Genomic DNA, 21,391 nt, shown 5'->3' with positions numbered 1-21,391 from the left:
TCATCCTCTTTCTCGGTACGTTTAGCATTCATTTGCTCAGAGGTTGATGCGCGTGCTGCTTCCTGAGCAGCTCTTTTTTTCTCCACCCTAGCAGCCCACTTCTTCTCTTTTTTCATCGGCATCTTTTTGCATTAAAACTGATTAAGTCAGTGTTTGTGTTGCAATTACTTAGTACGTTTTCCTTAATTTTTTACTTAAGCTGGCACTTAAGTCTTTAATCTGCCTCAAGAATGACTTAAGATATGAAGAGGTAGGGGAAGTGATGGCGAAGGTGGTAGGGATGAGAACAGCGCCCATACACATGTGTCGCACGGCTGCCCTGCTGGCAGCTGCCAAGAGTTGATTCTACAATAAAATAAAATAAAAATAAAAAAGGAATAACACTGGAGGTCAATCATCACCCCAAACACAGATAGTAGACGTCACGTAGTATATGTGTGCCAAATTTCAGATCAATAGTTCAAAAGGTTTGCAAGCTACAGGTGATTTAAAATCCTGGACAGACAAACGGACAGCCATGGTAGCGTTTTATATAAGAAGATTTGACTCTTTTTTTCCTGTATCCAGAGAAAGCAAGACAGAAGATAGCTGCAGAAACATACACTGATCAGCCGCAACATTAAAACCACTGGCAAGAAAATGTGAATAGCATTGTTTCTCTCATTACAATGGCACCTGTCAAGTAGTGGGATATATTAGGCAGCAAGTGAACAGTCAGTGTTGGAAGCAAGAAGAATGGGCAAGCGTAAGGATCAGAGCAACTTTGACAAGGGCCAAACTGTGATGACTAGAAGACTCAGTCAAAGTAAGTTTGTATAAAGTGGTTAGTACCTAACAAAAGTGGTCCCATGATGGTCAACCAGTAAACCAGCAACAGGGTTGTGGTTACCCAAGGCTCATTGGTACAGGTGGGGAGTGAAGGCTAGCCTGTCTGACACGATCCCACAGAAGGGCTACAGTAGTGCAAATTACTGATACAGTGCATTGCTGCTTGCTGCATATGGGGTCTGTGTAGCTGCAGATTGGTCAGAATGCCCATGCTGACACTTGTCCACCTCCAAAAGTGCCTAAAATGTGCCATGGAGAAATGAAAGAAGGTGGTCTGGTCTGATGAATCATGGTGGTCATGTTTTCTTTTAGATCAAGTGGACGGGCCATGTGCGTGTGTGTCATTTACCTGGGGAAGAGATGGCAGCATGATGTACAGTGGGATGAAGGCAAGACGGCAGAGGCAGTGTGATGCTCTGGGCATTGTTCTGGTGGGAAACTTTGTGTCCTGGCATTCATGTGATTGTTACTTTCACACAATACTACCTATCTAAAGATGGCCTTCATGGCAATGGTATTACAACGTTGTACTTTATGTCCATTTCAGCTGGGTAATTCAACCTATCACACTGCAAAAATTGTTCAGGAATGGTTTGAGGAACATGACAAAGAGTTTACGTGTTGAGTTTGCTTCCAAATTCCCCATATCTCAATGCTGATTAAGCATCTGTGCGATGTGCTGAAAAAAGAATGTCTGGTCCATGGAGCCCCACCTTGCAGGGCTCAAAGGATCTGCTGCTAAAGTCTTGAGGCCACATATTACAGGACACCTTCAGAGGTCTTGTGGAGTCCATGCTTTGACGGGTCAGAGCTGTTTTGGTGTCACTAGGGGAACTAGGGAATTAGGCAGGTGGTTGTAATGTGGTGGCTGATTGGTGTATACTGAGCATTGGTAGAGGGTTTAATAATATTTGTCTTCCCTTGACAAATCAAGTTTGATCTTTCAAAATTTTAGTTAGACCTCTTTCCATTTGTTTAGCTAAACCCTTTATCAACACTGGAACACTGGTAAGCAGAGTTCAATTTTGGGGCATTCAAACATTTTAAAATTATTAGGACCTCTCACATCAACCAATGATTTCATGTATGCACTACAATGTTTGAGACATCAAACTTCTGAGAGAAGAGTGGCTTTTTCTTTAAAATCTTTTTTTGTCAGGGAGTGTCCTTCAAGCATAAAACAACCTAAATGAGGTGCTAGCAGGGGTCTACCTGATTCTCAAGAAGAAGATTCTCATTTGTCCTGGAGTCACACCTAGTGTTGCTTTTAAATCATCTGGATATCTGACTTGCAGAATCAGGTAAGGAGGCAATACTTTGAACTTTGTAATTTGGGAGACAAAGTGGTTAGAACCTTGACTTGGACTTTCAGAATATATGGTCAAGATAATTAGCATAGACCACTTTGTACAGTTTCTTATCTTTGAAAGTTATTGCTCTATACAACAAAATGAGTGTATTACAGGAAAGGAGGTTTTAAACTTTGTTGACTGATACAGTCATATACGGTGGGGCAACAGCTGATTTATCCCACCTGTGTTCACAGAGATCTATCCTAAAGAACACGCAAAGTCTGCTAAGAACACCAGTTAGGCTAACTTGGGATGAATAGTAACTTTCTCAAATTGAATAAAGAGAAAACCGAAATCTTAGTGATTGGCAATAATGGATACAATGAGGCTATTAGAAATAAACTGGATGCATTAGGATTAAAAGTCAAAACGGAGGTAAAAAGCTTGGGGGTAACCATTGACTGTAATCGGAGTTTTAAATCGCATATTAATCAGATCACTAGGACAGCATTTTTTCACTTAAGAAACATAGCAAAAGTTAGACCTCTTATATCATCGAAAGATGCAGAGAAATTAGTTCATGCGTTTGTTTTCAGTCGGCTAGATTACTGTAATGCACTCCTCTCAGGACTACCCAAAAAAGACATCAATCGTTTGCAATTAGTGCAGAATGCAGCTGCTAGAATCCTTACCAGGAAAAGAAAATCCGAGCACATCTCTCCAGTTTTGATGTCACTACACTGGTTACCTGTGTCATTCAGGATTGACTTTAAAATTCTGCTTATGGTTTATAAAGCCTTAAATAATCTCGCTCCATCTTATATATCGGAATGTCTGACGTCTTATATTCCAAATCGTAACCTCAGATCCTCAACTGAGTGTCTCCTTAGAATTCCAAGAGCAAAAATTAAAAGAAGTGGTGAGGCGGCCTTCTGCTGTTATGCACCTAAAATCTGGAATAGTCTGCCAGTAGGAATTCGCCAGGCTAATACAGTGGAGCACTTTAAAAAACTACTGAAAACACATTATTTTAACATGGCCTTCTCATAACTTCACTGTAATTTAATCCTGATACTCTGTATATCTAATTCATTATAATAACTATTCATTCAGAATCTGTACTAACCCCTACTCTCTCTTCTGTTTCCTTTTCCGGTGTCCTGTTGGTGGTGGCGTGCGCCACCACCATCTACCCAAAGCACCATGATGTTCCAACAATGATGGATGGATTAAAAGCCAGAAGTCTGTACGACCATCAGCATCAAGTGACTCCGTGAAAATCCCGAACTACAAAGAGGACTATTTCATTTATGTTAGGTAGAATGCCCAGAGGGGACTGGGCGGTCTCGTGGCCTGGAACCCCTACAGATTTTATTTTTTTTCTCCAGCCTTCTGTAGTTTTTTTTTTTGTTTGTTTTTTCTGTCCACCCTGGCCATTGGACCTTACTCCTTTCTATGTTAACTAATGTTGTCTTATTTTAATTTTGTATTTTGTCTTTTATTTTTCTTTTCTTCATTATGTAAAGCACTTTGAGCTACTTTTTGTATGAAAATGTGCTATATAAATAAATGTTGTTGTTGTTGTTGTTGAAAACGCATTGCATTGTACCTTTCTGTGCATGTAGATATACTGTACATACTGTATATACCCCAACCTGAACACATTAAACAGGATGTTGATGCATTGTGGTGAGGCCATTTGATAGCAGGGGTGGTGAAGGAGAGGCAGTGAGTAAGGATAAGGTCCAAGATAATGCCAACATTGTCTGCTGACTAGTGGGAAACGATATGTGCGTGAAACTGAATTTTTAGCAAAACTTGGAGTTTTGTTGTTTTGCACAAAAATATTGAAATTAATGGTATTTCTGGCTACACTCGGGTCCCAGTCCAGGTGGTTCGTTGTGTTGTGGCTGCAGCAACAAGCTGTAATCAGCGCATACTCACAACCTCCTCCTCCTCCTCAAGTCAAATTCACATTGTTAGCACTGTCTTGAGGCCACATATTACAGAACACTTTCAGAGGTCTTATGGAGTCCATGTCTTGATGGACAGCTCTGGATCGGGATGTCAGTCCATCGCTGTCCTTCTATTATGGCCTCCCTACTAATACTTGGTAGCTTATTGCTAGTGTCTATTGTTCTTTGTGTAAAGAAAAAATTCCTAATGTTTGTACGAAATTTACCCTTAACAAGTTTCCAACTGTGTCCCCGTGTTCTTGATGAACTCGTTTTAAAATACCAGTCTCGATCTACTGTACTAATTCCCTTCATAATTTTAAACACTTCAATCATGTCACCTCTTAATCTTCTTTTGCTTAAACTGCAAAGGCTCAGCTCATAAATCATCCCCTGTAACCCTGGAGTCAGCCTAGTCGCTCTTCTCTGGACCTTTTCTAGTGCTGCTATGTCCTTTTTGTAGCCTGGAGACCAAAACTGCACACAGTACTCCAGATGACGTCTCACCAATGTGTTATGAAGCTTGAGCATAACCTCTTTGGACTTGTGCTATATAACCTAACATTCTATTTGCCTTCTTAATGGCTTCTGAACACTGTCAGGAAGTCAATAGCTTAGTGTCCACTATGACTCCTAAATTCTTCTCATAAGGTGTACTCTCAATTTTCCGACCGCCCATTGTGTATTCAAACCTAACATTTTTACTTCCTATGTGTAATACTTTACATTTACTGACATTAAATTTCATCTGCCACAAATCTGCCCAATCCTGTATGCTATCCAAGTCCTTATGTAATGATATAACTGATTCCAAATGATCTGCTAATCCACCTATCTTGGTATCATCTGCAAACTTAACCAGCTTGTTACTTATATTCCTATCCTATTAAAAATAGCAGCAACCCTAGCACTGACCCCTGTGGAACACCACTCTTAACATCAGCCAATTCTGATGAGGTTCCTCGCACCATCACCCTTTGCTTCCTGTATCTGAGCCAATTCTGCATCCATCTACAAACATCACCCTGAACTCCCACTTCTTTTAGTTTGATGCCCAACCTCTCATGTGGCATCTCATGACTTCTGAAAGTCAAGATAAATAATATAATTTGCTCCACTTTGATCATATCCTTTGGTTGCCTCCTCATAGAATTCCAATATGTTAGTCTGAACCTGCACTGACTGTTACTAATAATTCCTGTTCTTACTAGGTGTTGCTCAAACTTACCCTTAATAATTCCTTCCATTAATTTTCCTGTGATATGTCACCAGGACATTCCTTACTTCTCTGCCTACCAAAATACCACCAGATGCTCTCCTCCTTTCATCTCCCCTTCTGGCCTCTCTTCCTCCCTTAACTTCTTGATGTCCGAGGTTTATTTGTGGGCCACATCCTGAGAATTGCATGCATTCTCATATAAGGACAATTTGGAAACACCGCACTTCTTTTCGACAAAGTGTGTTTGGAATGTAGATGGGGATGACTAAAGTGCTGAGGCTCAGAATGACAATCACTTTTACTACTTTAGGTGACTCCTTAAGGTTTCAGTGGCTTTGTAACCAGATTTCAGTGGACTGCCATACGGAACCTTTTCAAGATGAGACATGTTACGCTAAGAACTCACTTTAATCAGCAGTATTGTCTTTCTTGATGAAAATAAGTGGCACAAGAAGCAATGACGGACACTAATTTCTACTTCTGATTATGAAACCTGTGGAAGATGCTGACATATCTTAGACATCAGTACGTGTGCACTGTGTGATTTGACACCACAGGGTCAGCAGATCAAATACAGTATGCCAAGCTGCCTCACTGTGTTACCCTCAGGTTGTGCTTACACCATGTAAATTATACTACTGAACACAGCATGGCCACTGGGGACCAACGTATGAGCATTCAGTTGGGAAACTGGGATCTGAAGAAGACTGGAGTGGATCAGACTGACAGGCGTAATCATTTGATCGGATTTACTTATAACGTCAAAGGTTAACAGCCCCTGAGTGAGAGCCGTGTTAGCAGCGACTTTGAACATTTCACTGGGACTAACATGTGAATGGCTGCCTAATGTGATGATTGCTTTTAAAACAGCCTGCTTGCTTTCAACCATGCACCTTGTTCTGCAAGACCACAGACCCCAATGCGGCCGTCTGCCACACTTAATCTCAAACATGTGCTCCCTGCAGAGCGAGAGGCAGCTGAGCGGATTTTCTTTAATGCCATTCTTACTTTTTTTTTTTTTTTGGTGCTCAAGAAACTTTTCCTAGGGGCTTCACTGCAGCTTTTGTATTTTTCACTGAAAGCACTAGAAACGGCTTCCATCAAATGTAATCTGGCAAATAAACACCTTTGGCAAGCCTTGCAAGACAGAATTTAGAGAGACAGGTCAGGTTAATTTAGTTCTTTAGAGATGAATATTGAGCTTTTATACACACACACACACACACAGACACACACACATACACACAAAAAAACACAAAATTTGGGTGGATGCTCACCATTCTGCAGCACGTCACTGAACACAACTAGTGCAACAATGATCCACAACTTCATTGTCGAGTGGCTACAGCAGCCTCACCATCAAATAATCATCCAGTCCAAGCAAAGGTCATCAAAGTTTCTGGTTTTTGGGGGCTATCAGACTATCAGTCTACTGGAGAAGCTTTTGCAGCTGGAAGGTGGAGAGTGAGAGTGAGCGAGCGAGAGAGAGAGAGAGAGAGAGAAGGCACTGGAGGAGGCTGGGAAAACAGCCTCCTGGGCCTGCAATCTGGACTGTGTTTGCAAAGGAATGAGCATTTGTAGATGAAGCAGCAAAAAATGAACCACACTGGGGATCTCCACCGAATTCCTGAATTCCACTTTATTTGGCTTTTCTGGGAATCCTGCGCCCTCTGCTGCCACCTTGACAAAATTAGAATGTCCTCAAAACAAGCGCTGTATTTGCCTTTCTGTCGGGAGACTTCAACTTGAATCTTTGCCTTTGTTTGGTCAGCTGTTCGAAATTTCTGAGCTCATGTTGAATTTTTTTTAAAACCTACTGGCAAAGAATCTCAGAACACCTAAAAATAGGAAAGAAAATGTACACTGCCACAGCACGGACAAAAATTCATTTTCCTTATCCTCAGAATGTGTGAGAAGCACTAAAAAAGTATCTTCAAAAGAGAGCAATACAGTAGTCACAGCCCTTAACTTTTCACACGCAGATTTAATTTTAAATGGATACATTTGCCATTTTTCTCAATCAATCTACATTCAATCACCCATAATGAAAAATAGAATTTTTTTTCATAAAAGTTTATTAAAAGTTAAACATTTAAATCTTCTTATTAGGTACTCAGACCCTTTGCTGTGGCACTCCAGGTGCATTCTGTTTGTTTTAATCCATCCATTTTCCAACCCGCTGAATCCGAACACAGGGTCATGGGGGTCTGCTGGAGCCAAGCCCAGCCAACACAGGGCACAAGGCAGGAACCAATCCCAGGCAGGGTGCCAACCCACCGCAGAACACACACAAACACACCCACACACCAAACACACACTAGGGCCAATTTAGAATCGCCAATCCACCTAACCTGCATGTCTTTGGACTGTGGGAGGAAACCGGAGCGCCCGGAGGAAACCCACGCAAACACGGGGAGAACATGCAAACTCCATGCAGGGAGGACCCGGGAAGCGAACCCAGGTCCCCAGGTCTCCCAACTGCGAGGCAGCAGCGCTACCCACTGCGCCACCATGTCGCCCCGTTTGTTTTAATCATCCTTGAGATATGCCTAGAACTTGATTGGAGCCCCATTGTGGCAAACTGAACATCGTTTAGAAAGGCAAACGACTGTGTATATAAGGTGTCACACACGGGCGCATAGGGGACAGCATAAGGGCTCTGATGCTTGTTACTACCTGCCACTCCAGAGGTTGGCACTGTGTCCTAATGCCATTCTCTTCCTCTCACTGCATAGCAGAAGATTGATGGCTATAACACCACTGACATCACTTCCAGTATCCCTCCACCTGGACCTGCCTCCCAAGTATTTAAACTCATCCACCTTCGCCAACTCTACTCCCTGCATCCTCACCATTCCACTGACCTCCCTCTCATGTACACACATGTATTCTGTCTTGTTCCTATTGACCTTCATTCCTCTCCTCTCTAGAGCATATTTCCACCTCTCCAGGGTCTCCTCAACCTGCTCCCTACTCTCACTACAGATCACAATGTCATCCACAAACATCATAGTCCATGGGGACTCCTGTCTAATCTCGTCTGTCAACCTGTCCATCACTATTGCAAATAAGAAAGGGCTCAGACCCAATCCCTGATGTAATCCCACCTCCACCTTGAATGCATCCGTCACTCCCACCGCAGACTTCACCACAGTCACACTTCCCTTGTACATATTCTGTACAACTCTTACGTACTTCTCTACCATTCCCGACTTCCTCATACAATACCACAGCTCCTGGCACCCTGCCATATGCTTTATCCAGGTCCACAAAGATGCAATGCAACTCCTTCTGTTCTTCTCTAAACTTCTCCATCAACATCCTCAGAGCTAACATCGCATCTGTGGTGCTCTTTCTTGGCATGAAACCATACTGCTGCTCACCTCACTTCTTAACTAGCTTCCACTACTCTTTCCCATAACTTCATGCTGTGGCTCATCAATTTTATCCCCCTGTAGTTACTACAGTCCTGCACATCCCCCTTATTCTTAAATATCGGCACCAGTACACTTCTTCTCCAATCCTCAGGCATCCTCTCACATTCCAAGATTCCATTAAACAATCTGGTTAAAAACTCCACTGCCATCTCTCCTAAACACCTCCATGCTTCCGCAGGTATGTCATTTGGACCAACGGCTTTTCCATTCTTCATCCTCTTCATAGCTGTCCTTACTTCCTCCTTGCTAATCCGTTGCACTTCCTGATTCACTATCTCCACATCATCCAACCTCTTCTCTCTCTCGTTCTCTTCATTCATCAGCCTCTCAAAGTACTCTTTCCATCTGCTCAACACATTCTCCTTGCTTGTGAGTACGTTTCCATCTTATCCTTTATCACCCTAACCTGCTGCACATCTTTCCCAGCTCGGTCCCTCTGTCTAGCCAGTCAGTACAGGTCCTTTTCTCCCTCCTTAGTGTCCAACTTCTCATACAACTCATCATACGCCTTTTCTTTAGCCTTCACCACCTCTCTCTTCACCTTGTGCCTTATCTCCTTGTACTCTTGTCTACTTTCTGCATCTCTCTGACTATTCCACTTCTTCGCCATCCTCTTCCTCTGTATACTCTGCTGTATTTCCTCATTACACCACCAGTTTCCTTTTCCTCCTTCCTCTGTCCAGATGTCACACCAAGCACCCTTCTTACTGTCACCCTTACTACATCTTCTGTAATAGGCCCAGACTTAAACCCCATAAAATATCTGTGAGGAGACCCAAAGATGGAAATTTACAGATGCCTCCCATCCAATCTAATGGAACTTGAGAGGATCTGAATTGGTCAAGTGTAAACTGATGTGCAAAAAGTGTGAAATGTATCCATTTAAAATGAAATGTACCACACAATAAAATGTGCAGTAAGTAAAGGTGTCTGAATACCTTCTGAATCCACTGTATTTTATCTAACAAACAGAAGCTACAAATCATACATTAATAATTTGTGCTTTGCATTTTTCTGCCTCAGAGTTTTTGCTCCAGGAAAGACAATGGTAGCCTACAATATATTAATGGAGAGACTGCATGGTCATTTTTTAAAAATTGATTTATACCCTATGACCCTAAACAAATAAAAGTATAACAGATTTTCTTTTTTGTCCAAGCTTGAAGGATTTTCCATGTTTGGATGAATTGAATTGAATTAGATTGCAAATGATTTTTGCCTGCTTTTTCATGCACCTCCTGGTTTATAATGTCACAGGCTCAGTTTAAAGTGGAATGTGTATGTGACTTTCTAAGGATTATAACTTTAGTAGATGTTGCTCCGGGAACAACAGGAACCTAATATTAGGCTAACCCTTTGCTACCATGCTATTCAGGCTAGCCTGTTTAATCAATGTCTTCTAGGGTCTTTTTAACAATAAGAATCCCTTATTAAGAGATGGTGTTAAGATTTGGTTTGCTTTGTAATTTTTCTGGATTTCTCATTGCATTTTTGTATTTAGCATGTGTTTGGGTGTTTTTTAGGTTGTTTGTGTTATCACCAAGCTTAATTCTCACTCAAAGGTGTGTAAATTAGTTCATGCCTTTTTCCCAGCAATGCCATTTTAGGGATTAGTTGTTTACCATTGCTACTGTGTCATCAGGTTTGGAACACCAGAAGTGTGTGGTGTGTGTGACATCGCTACTGCAACGGTATAAACGTCATAATGTGCATTGTTTGTCCAAAATTGGGGATACAATTCATACTCATTGCACTTTTCTTATTTTGATTTTTGATGTATGAACTATAGAGCTTGAATTTCTGACAGTGAATTCGTTTAGGCTTTAATGCTTTCGTTTAGTGCTTTTCAGGTTTTAGTATTTTGTCCATTTGCACTACATTATATTTTCTGTTCCTTTATCCCGACTTGTCACATTTTATAATTAGCAAAATACATGGAAAGATTTAGCCTACTCACCACTGAACTTGGCACAGTACTTCTAAGGGGATGACATACACCAAGTAAAGTTGTTGCTCATGTGCCTATGGTACTTAATAATTCAATGGGAATAGTTCAATTCTATGCACAAAAAAAAATGTAATACAGAAAATTACTCTAACCAGAAAAACGTACTGATCCTTGTAAGACACATTCCACAAATATCCACCCCTTTGTATGCAACATTTGACTGATATCATCTCTTGACTTTACTTTAGAAGTCCCATAATATGTTGAATTTAAGTGTCAAATGATTTCCAAGCAAATACAACCAATTTTTTAATCACACAGTTGGTTCATCTAGCTCCTGTCCAGAACTACATCATTCAAATCAAATAAATGACATTAGCCTAAAGTATAGGTTCTTAAACTATGGGTCATGACCAAGTTTGGGTCTCATGTTGGGTCACGGAGAATTGTGTTTCACAAATGGGAAATGGTCAGGCTCGGGTGGGGGAGTATCTTGCAATGGGTCAACGTGGGCAGTTTAAGTAAACAACATTGATGTTCTATGATCCACGTCGGTGATTCTGCAAGGACATCCCTCCAGCGATTCTGGATCTCAAAAACACAAAAATAGCAAAACTGGGTTGCAAGGAAAAAAAAAGTTTAAGAGTCACTTACCTAAAGCACAGTGAGATGGTAGATGTTTGTTGTGAATGGTATTATGAGAATTTTCAACTAAATAAGAAAGAATTTTTGAGGTAAAGCTCCAATGTGTGGTACTCGTGACAGTAATGACCCCATAAACTTAAAAACATTAAGCATTTCATAATCCTTTCCTGATTGCTTCAAACAACTGGACTTCAGATGACTAAGGCAAAGTCATTATTTAAAACAAAAACTTGCATCATATTTTGTACACGATTTGTTTACAAGGTATGTAGGATAACAAAACCAAATATGAAACAGTTGTTAACTGTCATAAGCGTATTCGTCAGGGTTTATCACCAGTAAATATTTTAGAGGGTCATGAGCTAAAGGTCTGATCATTGTGTTAACACTCTCAACAGTGAGAACATGCACTCTGATGAATACCTTCAAAAGGGATTCCTGGAACGTCCTAGTCAAGGTACAAATGATCAGGGAGGTTAAAAATGAAAAGTGACCCACAGGAGAGGGAAAGCAAGTAAGATTGAAAAGAAACCTGAGGGAAGAGCACTCTAGTGACCAGCATGCCCCTCAACTTTTTATTTAATTATCCACATAATGAAACTGAAGACCACTGTCCCCTAAATCTTTTGCTGTCCTAGGGTGTATTCCACGCTAAGTTCTGTATCACACATGAGAACACCACTCATTTAATGGGTTACAAAATAGTGTTACTGCATAATAAAAATGAATTATTGCTTGTCTTGAATTTAAGGCAAACACGATTTTGTTTTTGTTATGGGTGCCATCATTTTGTGCATAGACTCAACTGTAGGTTTATAGGAGACAGTTTCTACAAGTTACACCAAGTGACATCATTTAGGCAGCCATTTATAAGCCAATGATGCAGTACTATGAATTTTTAATTATGGTTTAGTGTGTTTCATGTTACAGATTCTATGCAACAAACTCACAACTCTGTATGGAGTTTGATATTGTTTGCATTTTGGGTCTTTAATGTCTGGCAGGACTGATTTCCTGGTTTTGACTCTGCTCCTTATCGACTAAACTTTCATTTTCGGACCCACCACTATTGCTGATTTCCGACTCTTGGCAGAACATTAGCTTAGTATGCAGGAAGAAAAAAAATCATCTCGCTCTTTCTGTCTTTGTAAAACTGTTGAGGCTGTTTTGATTTATTTCTGCTTGTGCTTTTGGGGTCCTGAAGATATTTGAGAAATATTTGAGTTTGGTTTTCTGAGGCCAAGGATTCTATTGGTAATATTCATCTTTTGCTTTATTGTTAAAAACGATTCATGTTCTCCCGTGATTCCATCTTGTTTTCTATATGAACGCGGTCATGTTGGCAAGGATATGGCACCACCGCATTGCTGGAGGTTATACATCATGACATCACTAGTGCAACGATTTTTAAAAGCAAGCGCCATGAAAACTTTATAATCCAAGATTTGGATTTGTGAAAGAAAAACCTTTGCGTCATTTCATATTATTAGTTTTTGAAGTTTGCTGTCTTCTGAATACAATGTACATCTTGTTTCCTGACTCTCGTTATGTGTACCCATTTCAGCTTATGACTCGCCACTCTGTTCTTAGACCACGGTTCTGGCTACACATCTTGTGCTTTGTTATTTAATTATTGTTTTCCCGGTTACAACCCATGTGTGAATTCTGATTTCTCTGTGCCATTTCCTGACTCCATTTTCTCTCAAAACTGCTGCTGCACTGTATGAGCAGTACTCGTAATTTGATTAGGGTGATGACATGAACATCTGGCTTTTTATAACCAGTAAGCACTTCTTATTCACAAAGATAATTATGCAGGAAAAGTTGGGGGCACACAACAAAATAATAAAATGCTTACCAGGTCAATGGGTCTTACCTTTATGGATGCCTGAAGCCCTTACCATCTGGATGCTCCTTTCTCCATCTCCCACATGACTCTCACCTTATTTTTAATTCTTTTTGCTCTCCTTCTTTACCCTCTGCTTTCGGCTTATGTACTTCTGGTAGAGATTTTATACCTTTTTCTGAGGATATTTCTAAAGCAAGATCAGAATAACACTATTGCATACTTCCACGCTACCCTGGTTCCCAGGATAAGGATAAGGCCATTATATCGTTAATTTCCAAGGAAAGGCTCTGGCATCCTAAACCAAACCTAGCCTGTTCTTGTCATTGTAAAGCAACTTGCTCATTTAACCTAAAAAGAAAGAATGTACTTTTTTTTGATCTAAACTACCTGTGCCAGTAAACTTAGTCCTTTCTCAGTATCTTTTAGGTAAATACCAGAGTCCCATGCTTCACTAGATATGACTTATTCTCATCAATGCTATTAAAAATGCTATAGAGAGTGGAGGTCTGGGGTACTGGCTAACCACTACAAGCCTATGACTTCTTGCTGGCCCCTCCAATCTAATTAGACCCTGCGGAGACCTTCAGCATGTCAGTTCAAAGTTCCTCTATGGTCAAACTCCAGTACGTACTCCACTTAAAGACAGCTGCCTTCCCAAACTTGAATCCTGTCACTCTTCTGAATGTGTTTGCTGGTTCTGAGTGACAACAAGCTACAAGTCACAATGACACACCTGGGGTGGGTTATCCTGTCACACCAGAAATTAAAAACAGTATCATGCATGATGGACCAACCAGCTTTATCACGTATTTCAGTCATGATGTGTTGGAGTCCAAACAAACAAACTCTTATTCTAGTTCATCTTATAAAATAAAAATATTTTTTTCTGACAAGATATGTTCAACATTCCTTTTTACTACCTTTTACAGTTACTGATTTCTAAGACTCACAGATATAAACAGTAAGACATATACTTAGTTTAGTAATTTGAAAAACATCTGCCCACGGGTTCACTTAGGGATGATTAGGGTATAACACAAGTGAAATACACTGCAATTCCTGCCTTGCAGGCTGGAATCTGGTGGTCCTAGGGGACCACAGAGCAGAATCTCCTACATTATCAGACGCACAGAAGTTGCCATTTGTGTTCTTCATATACGCAGACTAACCCAGACACTGTGGTTCCATCAGGTGTATTGAAGAAAAAGAACCGAACTGCACCTCAACATATTATAAACAGAACGAAACTGTACTGTACAATATTGTTATGCAGCACTTGCATTCATTATATATAAAAAACATTGCATTTAAAAGTAATTTTTTGTAACTCTAACATGTTTGTGTTTTCTGAATGGTTATACTATGATATGTGCACATGTATAGACCACTCCTGGAAAGACAGCTCTGATTGCATAAAATTTAAATCATTACAAGTATCGGAAATACTAAACAAAATGTAATAAAATCAAACAAAGCATTTGCAATTAACAGTATACAGAATTTAGTGTTAGGAAATTAGCAACTAAAAATAAAACATTTCTGCTTCATTATTACATTCATGTATATACTGTAAATACATACGCTTGTGTGTATGTTTCCCAGGATAAATGAAATTACATACAGTAGTTCAACAAAAATTTCAGCATACAATGAAACCAGACTTTATTTAATACTGATTGGTGAATTTAAAAATTATATCATTTTTGATAAAAAATTAACAACACTTTAGCAAAAACCAATATAAATAAATAATGTATTTTATAGTTCAGGTAAGTTACACTACCGAAGAATTTTACATTGCTTAAATATTTTTAAAATGATTTAGCATAATTAAAATAAAGCAAATATGGTTTACTGAATAATGAATACACGTTTACAAAATGTACTATGTCTTAAAAATAGGCACAGGCCTCCTGGCTTAATTGATTTTAAATGAGAATGAATTATCAACACATGGATGGTTCGATGGATTTATTGACAGGGGACCAGCTGCAGACCTCTGCATCTCTGGATTTCTGTAGCTGTGCTGGACAGCCAATTGGACTGCAGGTTTTAGTCACATGGTTTACTTGACTTGAGACAGATTACCCTCCCCCAACCCTATCTTGCATTTTTTACTTTGCAAAACTCATGTTGCATAAACAGGCTTCCATAGAACAGTATAATCCTATGAACAACAATAATTTTCTGAAACTAAATGTAGTTTGTTTTTGTTTTTTCAATTTTCAGTTTTTCCATTGGCCAGTATGCATCCTCACGTGAAATCATCATGTCTTAAATAGGTTTCAAACATGCTTACTATTGCACGGCCAACATTTATTTTTTTAATAAAATTAATAACCAATAAAGGTCAAAAACTCCTACATTAATATATTCTTTACTTCTCTCTTACATTTTGTTATGCACTATACATGTTGAACTTAATTTCTCATATTATAATTAAATGTCCTCATTCATCACTGATCTGCTGCCAAAGAAACAAATTACCACACATTCTAAATGAAATATAGCATTTGTCTGAATGCAATAAAAATTAACAATGATGAATTTCAGCAAAATCAAAACAAATTAAAGTTTTGTACGCATATTTATTATATACATACTGTATCTGTAAGAATAATAAATTATGTACCAGCCAACAGTATTTCTGTCAGTTTTCAAAACAAAGCAAAGAGGTATTCTTGGGGTATGCCCGGTGTTGCAGGACTTTTCAACATGGTCACTGGAATTCTGTACCAACTGATGTCTACTAAGAATTATGCCAAGTCTGTTTCAGGGCTTTCACAGATTTGGCTACTGTATTACATCAGACTGAAAACTTCACCTGCAGCTCTATTGTAGATTTGGGGTTCTGAGCACACATCTGATTATTACAAAAACATTCTTCTTGTTCATGACTAGGCACATGTATTTAAGGCTTTTAGTATAATACGCATAACCAACCAGACACTCCTACATACATGGGGACAAAACACAATACACACAGAATTTAACAGAAAGTTGGGCTCTTTGTTTGAGTGTTCCCACCCTGGCTTTTCACCCATAACCTTCACATATGCACATTGATAATAACAAAACAGGACCATTTCCTGTCATTGCTCAGCAAAAAAATAAATAGTATATTTGCAAAAACCCATTTCAGAAATGAAAATAAATGTTTATAGGACACATGTGACACAAAAAATATAAGCAGGCCTCTCTGTTTTGCTCTTGTTCTTGTGTGAAAAACTGAAGTGTCATTCAGGCTCCCTATGCGCATTGTTGGGTCTACTGAAAACTGGAATATAATATAATATAATATAATATAATATAATATAATATAATATAATATAATATAATATAATATAATATAATATACAGTGCATCCGGAAAGTATTCACAGCGCATTACTTTTTCCACATTTTGTTATGTTACAGCCTTATTCCAAAATGGATTAAATTCATTTTTTTCTTCAGAATTCTACACACAACACCCCATAATGACAACGTGAAAAAAGTTTACTTGAGATTTTTGCAAATTTATTAAAAATAAAAAAACTGAGAAAGCACATGTACATAAGTATTCACAGCCTTTGCCATGAAGCTCAGACTTGAGTTTAACTGCATCCTGTTTCCCCTGATCATCCTTGAGATGTTTCTGCAGCTCAATTGGAGTTCACCTGTGGTAAATTCAGTGGATTGGACATGATTTGGAAAGGCACACACCTGTCTATATAAGGTCCCACAGTTGACAGTTCATGTCAGAGCATAAACCAAGCATTAAGTCAAAGGAATTGTCTGTAGACCTCCAAGACAGGATTGTCTTGAGGTGCAAATCTGTGGAAGGTTACAGAAAAATTTCGGCTGCTTTGAAGGTCCCAATGAGCACAGTGGGCTCCATCATCTGTAAGTGGAAGAAGTTCAAAACCACCAGGACTCTTCCTAGGGCTGGCCAGCCATCTAAACTGAGCAATCGGAGGAGAAGTCAGGGAGGTGACCAAGAACCCGATGGTCACTCTGTCAAAGCTCCAGAGGTCCTCTGTGGAGAGAGGAGAACCTTCCAGAAGGACAACCATCTCTGCAGCAATCCACCAATCAGGCCTGTATGATAGAGTGGCCAGACGGAAGCCACTCCTTAGTAAAAGGCACACAGCAGCCCGTCTGGAGTTTGCCAAAAGGCACCTGAAGGACTCTCAGACCATGAGAAAGAAACTTCTCTGGTCTGCTGAGACAAAGATTGAACTGTTTGGTGTGAATGCCAGGCGTCACATTTGGAGGAAACCAGGCACCGCTCATCACCAGGCCAATACCATCCCTACAGTGAAGCATGGTGGTGGCAGCATCATGCTGTGGGGATGTTTTTCAGCGGCAGGGACTGGGACACTAGTCAGTATAAAGGGAAAGATGACTGCAGCAATGTACAGAGACATCCTGGATGAAAACATGCTCCATGGCGCTCTTGACCTCAGACTGGGGTGACGGTTCATCTTTCAGCAGGACAACGACCCTAAGCACACAGCCAAGATATCAAAGGAGTGGCTTCAGGACAACTCTGTGAATGTCCTTGAGTGGCCCAGCCAGAGCCCAGACTTGAATCCGATTGAATATCTCTGGTGAGATCTTAAAATGGCTGTGCACCAACGCTTCCCATCCAACCTGATGGAGCTTGAGAGGTGCTGCAAAGAGGAATGGGCAAAACGGGCCAAGGATAGGTGTGCCAAGCTTGTGGCATCATATTCAAAAAGACTTGAGGCTGTAATTGATGCCAATGGTGCATCGACAAAGTATTGAGCAAAGGCTGTCAATACTTATGTACATGTGATTTTCTCAGTTTTTTTATTTTTAATAAATTTGCAAAAACCTCAAGTAAACTTTTTTCACGTTGTCATTATGGGGTGTTGTGTGTAGAATTCTGAGGAAAAAAATGAATTTAATCCATTTTGGAATAAGGCTGTAACATAACAAAATGTGGAAAAAGTGATGCGCTGTGAATACTTTCTGGATGCACTGCAATATAATATAATATAATATAATATAATATAATATAATATAATATAATATAATATAATATGGGCAGCACGGTGGCGCAGTGGGTAGCACTGCTGCCTCGCAGTTGGGAGATCTGGGGACCTGGTTTCGCTTCACGGGTCCTCCCTGCGTGGAGTTTGCATGTTCTCCCCGTGTCTGCATGGGTTTCCTCCGGGCGTTCCGGTTTCCTCCCACAGTCTAAAGACATGCAGGTTAGGTGGATTGGCGATTCTAAATTGGCCCTAGTGTGTGCTTGGTGTGTGGGTGTGTGTCCTGTGCTGGGTTGGCACCCTGCCCAGGATTGGTTCCCTGCCCTATGTTGGCTGGGATTGGCTCCAGCAGACCCCTGTGTTCGGATTCAGTGGGTTGGAAAATGGATGGATGGATAATATAATATAATATTTTCATACCTACCTATTTCAAATATTACAAGATTAAAAGGATGGAGCTTGTACTGGGTGCAAATGACAAAAGAGAGGAATCAAGCTTAAATGTGGCCCACATGTAACAATCACTTGCACTTCCACAGTCAGTCATACTAGAAAACTTTAAAATTACCAATCACACTACATTAGATACTAGACAAAAACCAGAGTACCTGGAGATAAACTAACATGAACACAGCAAGAAAGTTTACACTCCACAAGCAATTCATAGGCCAGGACTACTGAAGTATAAGGCAGCAGCATGTCATGTTTTATTATTGCACCATATTATGTTCTATTAGAGCATTCAATTATTATCCTAAGCTCTGTCTAAAGGGCATGTGTACATTTTTCTATTGTTTTCACTGCTTTTCCCGCCTGCTTTGCCTTTACTCCTACATCCCAAAGATGTGCATGATACTTTGATTGTAAGCACTAAACTGGCCCAATATGGGTAAGCGGATGTGTCAGTGTGCCCTGTGATGGGCGACTCAGTACAGATGCAGAACAATCTGACCTGACAGCATTTGATCCATGTCAGAAAGCAATGTAATTGTAACCCGCCATACTTTGTGAAATCGCAAAATAGTACATTGTATTAACATGAGGCAATGAATTAAAAAAATGAATTTAGTTTTCAATGTGGCCTTTCTTTTCAAATGGGACATTCTCTATATGAATTATTCACTCATATCTAAATCTGTCACAATATGTTGTTGCCATATTTTTCAGGTTCATGCACAGTATGTCTCACTTTATTTTAGATTGTTATCTGTGTATATCCGTTATCTATATATTGTTACAAGTGATCATCTAGACAGAAAAGTTTCAAAAGACAGCAGAGCATAACATTTTGGATGAGCCAGACCTGGTGAGGTTTAGTTAATTTGACACAATAAGCAATTTGTTTTAAAGCTACACTGGAGGGCAAGTAATGGCTACCAAAGAGGACCGATGTGTTTCAGAAGGCATCAAGCTTGCTCAGAGGTGAGCTGGTCTGATTATTGTGTAAATGTACTTTTTTTTTATTCAGTAACATTTAGTTTAGATCCAAATTAGTGTTAATACAGTCAATATCTCCCATTGTTGTAATTTATAGTACAGTACACAGTATAATCTATCCATAATGTACTCTTCTGAAAATTAAAGTAAACCTTCAACAATTATGAGATATAATAATGTCTGGGGTCAACAAATGTTACCAGTAAAGCAGTTTTAATATTGTGCTATTTTACTGAATTTTGCTTAACAATAGACTGATACTATTAAAAAAATAATAATTAAAAGTCAGGTAAAACTGATAAAAAGGAAATCATTATAATAAGATTATGCTAGAAATCTACACTTTACATCATTTTGGCAGCGATTAATTAGTAATGCTTTTGTTAAGACAGTTTGGTTAATACAAATATTATCATCTTACTAATGTAATAACAATAAAAACAAGGACACAACAAAATAATAATAATAACGTTAAAGTGAAATGCACATTCACTGCACCCAGTATGTTTATTGATAGGGTAATAACAGCACTTCAGCACCTGATAGAGGTGTCTTTTGGTCTATAAATTCTTCTTTCTTGCATCAGCAGGCTTGAATTACTCTATCAACTTTTCATTTACTGTGGCTTCAATGAGAATAATTCAGTACGTTATCCCAGTTTAGCCAGCTGTTCAGATTTCAACGCTCACATTTACTAGCCTGATCTGATTCACTGAAGAGAAGATCCTGATTTTGCCATCATTGGTAGTCCTATGTGTGTTCCCCCGAGATTCACTGCTCTTGAAGATTCACACAGTTTCTGACACCATTAGCAACACATCCAGTGATGACTTGCAAAAAGTAGCTGAACACTGACAATGTGTTTGGACCAGTTGCAATAATAGAGAGAACAAGACTAGAAACCAGCCTTTAACTGTCTGTTGAGGCTTAAAATTCACTTGTTTTTTCATGGGTGAGGAAGCGATCGTTTTCATCTGCATTGCCATCCTCCTCTGCTGCATTGCTTGGGTTCTTGACTGGATCCTGCTCCCGCTTCCCTTCCATACTGTGTCTGATGCCATAACAGAAGTAAATAAAAAAACCTAACAGAGGTAATAAACAACAGCAATAAATATCCAAGACATTATTGAAATGAATTACAATCCTTGTCCCAGCTAGGGCTTAGGAAAATAATGGTGTTAAAAATCTTTAACATTGATTGAATGCCTATTACAAAAATGCATACGGTGCCTACAAAAAGTGTTCACCCCCTTGGAAATTTTCTTTTTGTTGTTATACAACATTAAATGACAGTTTTTAAATCTGACTTTTTAACAATGATCAACAGAAAAAAAAACAATTGGCTGTACCAGTGATGATGTGGATATGTCCCATAAAAGTGAGTGAATACTAACATTGTAGCGGGGCTACATAATAATAAGTATTTGTTTTTTTTGGTCTGTGCTGAGTGTATTTTGTTTTCATTGTCCTGTTTGCTATACTATATGTGTGTATCAGTAAATGTTGTCTCCTAAGTTAAAAGGGGAAGGATGATGAAGGGAGACGGAAACTACCTGTTGAATCCACCAGTTACATCCGGGATATTCCGTATTTAAACAAGAGGAGCGAAAGGCAAAGTGAGGAGAGAGAGAGAGAGAGAGAGAGAGAGAGAGAGAGAGAGAGAGAATGAGAGAATCATTTACACATCCTCATTTCCGTTCATCATACAAGTCTATTACTTGCTTCGTAAGGATCCGTATCATTATTATGACTGCCAGCACCGAGAAGTCCTGGGGTTTGGATACT

General features: G+C 39.5%; 2 protein-coding genes across 15 annotated transcripts in view; both read right to left on the bottom strand.

The window, feature by feature from the left end:
* pdgfrl (platelet-derived growth factor receptor-like) overlaps window positions 1-6,825 on the bottom strand; it is a 104,183-nt gene extending 97,358 nt beyond the window's left edge. The window contains exon 1 of the mRNA XM_028802075.2: window positions 6,572-6,825. Within this exon, the coding sequence (XP_028657908.1) occupies window positions 6,572-6,626 (55 nt within the window). The 5' untranslated portion in view covers window positions 6,627-6,825. The remainder of the gene's footprint in view (window positions 1-6,571) is intronic.
* A 12,975-nt stretch (window positions 6,826-19,800) lies between these two features.
* Window positions 19,801-21,391, bottom strand: part of slc7a2 (solute carrier family 7 member 2) — a 277,877-nt gene continuing 276,286 nt past the window's right edge. For all 14 annotated transcript variants that reach the window (XM_028802059.2, XM_028802061.2, XM_028802062.2 and 11 more), the window contains one exon: window positions 19,801-20,688. In XM_028802059.2, coding sequence (XP_028657892.1) covers window positions 20,534-20,688 — 155 coding nt within the window. In that variant the 3' untranslated portion in view covers window positions 19,801-20,533. The remainder of the gene's footprint in view (window positions 20,689-21,391) is intronic.

This window comes from Erpetoichthys calabaricus, chromosome 5 (assembly GCF_900747795.2).
Source record: "Erpetoichthys calabaricus chromosome 5, fErpCal1.3, whole genome shotgun sequence".
Classification (NCBI taxonomy): domain Eukaryota; kingdom Metazoa; phylum Chordata; class Cladistia; order Polypteriformes; family Polypteridae; genus Erpetoichthys; species Erpetoichthys calabaricus.
This window is presented reverse-complemented; position numbering and strand designations above follow the sequence as displayed.